At 60.7% G+C, this 6,703-nt stretch overlaps 1 protein-coding gene across 1 annotated transcript; it reads left to right on the top strand.

Annotated features, from left to right (window-relative positions):
• Nucleotides 1–5,101: 5,101 nt before the first annotated feature.
• NGA_2048900 (2-succinyl-6-hydroxy- -cyclohexadiene-1-carboxylic acid synthase 2-oxoglutarate decarboxylase) lies at nucleotides 5,102–5,679 on the top strand (the record flags this gene model as incomplete). Its single annotated transcript, XM_005855766.1, has 1 exon — nucleotides 5,102–5,679. A coding segment is annotated over one exon (578 nt), but the record flags the coding sequence as incomplete, so codon positions are not given.
• Between the last annotated feature and the right edge of the window lie 1,024 nt (nucleotides 5,680–6,703).

The following is a 6,703-nucleotide window of genomic DNA, read 5'->3' as shown; positions in this document are numbered from 1 at the left end:
GGGGCGGTCGTTGACTGGACCCAAGCATCGTTCGAGGGCGGTGGCCGCGGAGGAGGGAGAGGAATATGGTGTGTGGATGGAAAGGGAGGAGGCTCGTGCTGTCGTCCAAGAGTTGCTTGGGTGGGAGTCGTCAAGGGAAACAGAAGAAAAGGGGGCAACTCAAGCGTCCATGCCGCGAAAGCTTTACCGGGCGGAGGGACTCAAGTTCGCGCACGCGGATGGAGGCCGCCTGCTGTTCGTCGATGGGCATGTCTGGGATTTACGAGACGAGGACGAAGAGCGACGGCGGCGGATTTGCAACTGTTTGACCGGGGGGGCCTCACCCTTTCCATTGCAAGATATTAGCAGCGTTTTGCGGGAGAGTTTGGAATGTGTAGACGTAGTAACTGAATGGCTGATGCGCGGCTTCTTGTACGTCGTGGAGGAAAATTGCACGTAGAATACATGTTGAAGAAAGAAAAGTAAAGAACTAAAAATCTTGTGACCCTGCGAATGCAGAGAAATGCTGCCATAGCGAAAAAGACTATAGAGTGGTAGGAAATAAAAAAATAACGTAGACGTCCGCTGAATTGAACGATTGCTGCCCTCGCTGTCACGGGATCGTGGGGCAGAACGAATCTGGATTCGAACCTTCGCGTGCAAAGCACAACGCCTGTCGGCATGAAGTGATTTGGAATCAAGTAGCAGGGCGTCGCCTTAACCACTCGGCCAAACGGACATCGAAACACACAGGTCCTCGGGTATCTGGTCATCTATCAATGGCAGATTTTGCGCCTCCTCGATGTTCCTTTCTATTAGAATGTAACAAATGTGTCTTAATTTCTTATTTGTGCATGAAAAAAAAAGTAAGAAAATATTTTTCGTGGAAGATTGGTGAGAAATTTATTCAATGAGTGCGCACGTATGAAAATGATTCCTGTGTGGGGCTTTAATTGGACTTTCTGTCTTCTCCAATCGGATGCGAAGCTGCGCCAAATTGTCATTTTCCCGGACCTACATAAAGCGGAAAGTTTCCGATGTAATGAAATATCTCACGTCATTGTCTATGAAAACAATGTAATGTTGATTATGGGATGCTGATAGCCATTGTCCGCGGAATGGAAGGATTTTCCCTCTCTCTCGGGCGGTCTCGCAATGAGACGAAGCGATATTTACGCACTTTTCGAAGTGTCCCACCGTAAACCAGCCATTCAACTCCTTTTCTCTTACAAATAAAGCGTGGATGCAAACGGAGTAAGGCGACCTGTTTGGGCAGCCCACAAAAGCGGCCACGCCTGACGCCGGGGGCAGCTACACCGCTAGATGATGTTTCTCGCTCGATAGACGAGACCCGCACGTTCGGGAGCTTTGAAGCTCTGCATCCCGGGTCAGTCCAAGCAGGGCCAGCGCATATGCCATCTCCAGCCGCGTGTACCCCCCCAAATAAGGAATTAGGAATCTTAATAGCAATTTAATGATGTTTAAAAGTGGTAAAAGACACTCAAAGCCTTTTGGATTCTCGTCATACATTTTTTTTCATGTGTAATCTTGTCTTCAATTATACGCCTACAGCTACGACGGGAGGCTTGGCCTTATGATGCGGTTCCGCAGTAGGCACTCATGGTAGCCGCGCTAGATGAGCGGTACGTCGCGGGAAGCACGAAGAATTGCGGGATGACAAATAGCAGCAACAGTTCTGGTTTTAAGACCGGAAGCGGTAATCGACGGCTGCACTTCCATAGCTCATCCTCCCCTGAGCGAGAGGGGATGACTACTGCAGGAAGCAAGGACGAGAAAGCAATGGAAGTGGACACGGCGTCTTGTTCATGTCCCTCTTCTTCCTGCTCTTCTCCAATTACCTCGATGTCGACGCCCCCACTTATTCCTTACTTTGGCCTGCCACTTAGTGGGCACCATCGGATAGGCGGGTATCATGCTTTCCCAGTACCCTTGGGTAAAGCCCGTGATTTGCTGATGGATGCGGTGCGAGACATGGCAATACCCTCTCTGCATTCTCCCCTGTCTCCACCGGCCTCTCGATCAAGCAATATCTCCGAAAAGGCTCCCTGTACCACCCCCGCCGCCGAGTCCTCATCTGCCCCGCCTCGATTTGTGCGCATTGAGGTCCCCGTCTCAGACATCCTAGACGAAGAGAGCGCCTTACTTTGGCTGCGAGGGCAGCCAGAGCGCCTCATGCCACGCCTTTTTTTCCGAGTCCCCGAGAGAGGTCTGGTCGTGGCTGGCGTTGGAGCCGCCCATTGTGTAGGGGGGGCGGAGGAGCTCGGTGCCTCCAAGGAGAAGCTCGGTCTGTGCGGGAAGGACGTGCCTGCGGCCGTGACATACTACGGTGGCGGCCGCTTTGACCCACAGTACCCTCATCCATCCGCGGAGTGGCAGGGCTTTGGCACCTCTTACCTGGTTTTGCCGGCCTTGGAGTTGATCCGCCGCACGCGTCATGGGGACGGGCCCCTGGACGGGTCTTTCCTCCTGGCCCTCAACCTCCGATTCAGTAACGTCCAAGAACTGCAGGCAGGGCGCACGGCCTTGCTCCATCTCCTTCGCGACGTGCAAGTGGCGGCCACGGACGGCGACGACGAGGGGGCCGGCGACGCGCTCTTGCCCGCCCCTGTCTCGTGCGAGGAGCCGTCCCAGTTCGACGCCTGGCACGAAGGCGTCGGGAAGGCCCTGGCCGCCATGCAGGCGGGGGAGTATCGGAAGGTGGTGCTGGCCCGCGCCGTGCACTTTACCTTTCCCCGAAAGCCGCGTCCCCTGGATCTGGTCCTGCGGCTTCGAGGGCACTACGGCTACCTGTTCTGTCTGCAGCTGGACGCCGATCGGGCCTTTCTGGGGTGCACGCCCGAGCAGCTCTTCCGCGTCGCGGGAGGGGCGATCTCTACCGAAGCCCTGGCGGGCACTCGCCCCCGCGGTCAGACGCCGGAGGAGGACGAGGCCCTGGCTGCGGAGCTGATGGCCTCTCACAAGGACCGGTTCGAGAATCGGGTTACGGCGGAGTCGATCGAAGATGCCCTGCGGCCCTTGGTCCAAGGGGGGAGGGTGGAGCGCTTTCCCGCCTTCGTCCTGCGCTTGCAACACGTGCAGCATATCTGTCACAAAATAACCGGCCGGCTGCGCGGAAGAAGCGGTGCTGCTTCCGAAAGCGATACGCAAGAGGATTGGAGGGAAAGCCCGGAGACATGCTCTTCCTCCTCCGCCTTCGACTTTTTGGCTGCCCTGCATCCCACGCCGGCTGTAGCGGGCGAGCCTCGTCTCACGGCTCTTCAGGCCATTCGTCAGCTCGAGCCCTTTGACCGCGGCTTCTACGCGGGGCCCATTGGATTCCTATCCCGCGAGAGCGCCGAGTTTGCGGTGGCGATTCGATCGGTGCTGATAGTGCGCGAGCGGGCTCATGTCTTCGCCGGGGCAGGGATCGTGCCGGGGTCGACGGCCGAGGGGGAGTGGGCGGAAATTGGCGCGAAAATGGCGAATTTTGTCCGCATGTTCCCTCGCCCCTCCCCGCCTCTACGCAGCCTCCCTAACCTGGCCACCCTGTGGGCGACGCTGGTGGTGGAGGAGCTGGCCCGGAACGGAGTCACCCATTTCGTCATCGCCCCCGGGTCCCGCTCGACCCCTCTGGTCACGGCCGCCGCCCGTCACCCCGACACCACCTTGATGGTGCACCACGACGAGCGGGGCGCGGGCTTCTACTGCCTGGGCTACGCGCGGGCGCGGGGGCGTCCGGCGGCCGTGATCGTGACCTCAGGGACGGCCGTTGCCAACCTTTTGCCTGCCGCCGTGGAGGCGGCGACCGACCGCGTCCCCCTGCTATTGCTCACCGCGGACAGGCCTCCAGAGCAGCGAGACTGCGGTGCGAACCAGACGGTAGCCCAGCCCGACATGTCTTGCATTTCGCGCGATGGACCAAGGATGTGCCCTGTCCGACGAGGTCCTGGCCTCCTCTCTCCTCTCCGACGTCGACTACGCCGTCAGCATGGCCCGCGGGGCTGACCCAGGGCCCGTTCATCTCAATTTCATGCTGCGAGAAAACTTGGCTCCCGAAGGCGGGGCTGTCAGGGACACGGCCGTGCCGGGTTTGCACTCGGAATGGCCTGACGCCTGCCTGGGAGGGCGGCGCTTTGCGCAGTGGGAACGGAGCCTGCAGCCTTACACGTGCTTCCCCCGCCTTCGACCCTCCTGCCCGCTCTCTTCCGACCTGCTGGCCGCCATCCACGACGCTCAAAGGGGGCTTCTGGTCATCGGCCGGCTGCCGCAACGCCGAGATCGGGCGCATATCCGGTGGCTGGCGCAGGGATTGCGGTGGCCCATATTCGCAGACATGGGCTCCGGCTTGCGGTGCGATCCTGCGCTCAAACATCTCTTGGTGGCCCCGTACGAGTCCCTCTTGGCCGACCCACTGATTAGCTCTGCTTTAGACCCAGACGTGATCCTGCAGATCGGCTCGCCCTTGGTGAGCAAGCGCCTGCCCAAGTTCATGGTGGCTTCCCGGGCCGCTGCACTCATCCACGTCGTCCCCTCCCCGGCTCGGCGGGACCCCGAGCTCTCTGCCACCCACCACGTCTGCTCGGACATCCCCACCTTCGTCCACAACCTGGACGCGTCTTTGGACTGGGAGCGGCGTCGAAAGCCCGAGGCCAGGCAAAGCGGCCTCCTGTCCCTCCTGAAGACCCTTGCGGCACGGATCGAGCACGAGATTGCGGAGGAGTTGGGCCCCGAGGCCGACACCCTAGGTCCAGCAGGGCCCGGCCCTTTCCCTTCCTCCCCGTCCGCGCTCAACCCGTCTCTTGTTCCCTCCTCGTCGCCGCCGTCTCCCGCTCCGACAGACTCCAGGCTCCTCAACGAGCCGATGACTGCGCATCTCGTCGCTCGCCTGTTGCCCGCCGGACACGGGCTTTTCCTTTCCAACAGCATGCCTGTTCGTGATATGGAGACCTTTGCCACCCTCGCTTCCACCGCCGGCGCCCCGTCCGCTCCAGCCCCTTTGGCGAGCGTGGCCATGAATCGCGGTGCCTCTGGCATTGACGGTATCCTCAGCTCGGCGATGGGGTACGCGGCTGGGCTGGGAAAGCCCGTCACTCTCCTGGTAGGGGACATGGCATGCCTGCACGACTTAAACGCCCTCCACGCTCTCTCGGGAGCCTCCGCCTCTGCATCTGCCCCCGACACTCCCGTCACGGTGGTCTTGGTGAACAATGGCGGCGGCGGCATTTTTTCCTTTCTTCCCATCGCCCGGCACGCGGACGTCTTCAGTCCGTACTTCGACTCCCCCCACGACCTCCACTTCGGGCCCATCACCCAAGCCTTCGGCCTGCCCTACCACCTCTGCAAGTCGGCCGGGGACCTTGTCGCAGCACTCCACTCATGCCAAGCGGGAGGCCGCTCCTCGCTGATCGAGGTGGTCACGGATCGTGCGCAGAACGTACGGATCCACCGACAGCTCGGTGCCCAGATTCGGACTACTGTCCACGCCGGGCTCTCCCAGTTGCTTCGTCTCGACTGGATCCGCACGGGGCCCCGGACCAAGCCGACTCTCTTGCTCTTGCACGGCTTTTTGGGGTGCAAAGAGGATTGGACACCCCTCCTTTGGGAGGCAGGGGGTTGTGCGAGCGCCAGCAATGCTGGGCTGAGTTGCAGCAGCAGCAGCCCCAATACCATCGTTGGCGTTTCGGGGGGAAGTGGGGGAAGAGGCCTAGCGATGGATTACGATTGCCTTGCTGTCGACCTTCCAGGGCACGGTACCACCGCCATGCACGGTGCGGGAGTTGGCTGCTCCGCGGCCTACTCCATGCCCGTCGTTGCCTTCTCGCTAATTCAGCTCTTGGACCGACTTGGGATTGCCCAATGTGCGGTCATGGGCTACAGCCTGGGAGGCCGCTTGGCCATGTACTTGGCCCAGCAATACCCGCAACGTATCTCGGCAATGATCATCGTGTCCGCACACCCCGGCTTGAGAGCGGAAGGGGAGCGCTTGGACCGGCGAGAGGAGGAACGACGGCTTGGCAGGCGGATCGAAGAGGCGGCGCACGAGGGGGGGGAAGCATGGAGCGCTTTCCTACGGTGGTGGTACAGTAAACCCTTGTGGGGTCGTTTGGCGGAGCGGTCTCCTTCCTACGCCCGTATGATGCGGAGGCGACGAGCGGCCTTGGCAAGGAGTGAGGACCCGGGAGGTCTGAGTCGGGCCTTCGCTGGCATGAGTCTTGCGCAGCAGCCGGCCTTGTGGGATTTCTTGAGGTCTGGCCACGTCCCCACCCTAATAGTCTACGGCGCGAACGATGTCAAGTACGCGGGCCTGGGGGAGGAGTTGCGGGCTTCGTTGGTGGACGGGGTTGGCAGCAGCGGCGGGGTGACGCGGACTGTGGTAGAGGTGAAAAGGATCGACGACGCGGGCCACGCAGTCCTGGTCGAGAAGGAAATGGAGATGCTCCGCGAAACCACGGCCTTCCTGCGCCGCCACTTGGAAGACGCCCAGGAAAGAGAGAGCGGGAAGGGTTCGGCTGGGGGTGGGAGCGGGGTGTCCAAGAGCAAGGGAGGGCCGTCGGCGTCGCCTGCTTCACTGGCTGCCACATCGTCATCCTCCTCCTCCCTGCAGGCTCAGCCCATGCGTGTAGCAAGCCTACAGTGGACGACGTGCTCCGTGGCCCTGAAGAAACCTCTGGTCTTATCCTCCGGCCCGCCTCTGACGCATCGCCGGGTGATCATCCTTGTGCTG

The sequence above is a fragment of the Nannochloropsis gaditana genome (genome assembly GCF_000240725.1).
Source record: "Nannochloropsis gaditana CCMP526 unplaced genomic scaffold scaffold104, whole genome shotgun sequence".
NCBI classification, from domain to species: domain Eukaryota; class Eustigmatophyceae; order Eustigmatales; family Monodopsidaceae; genus Microchloropsis; species Microchloropsis gaditana.
Note: the sequence above shows the minus strand (reverse complement) of the source record. Positions and strands in the feature narration are given on the sequence as shown.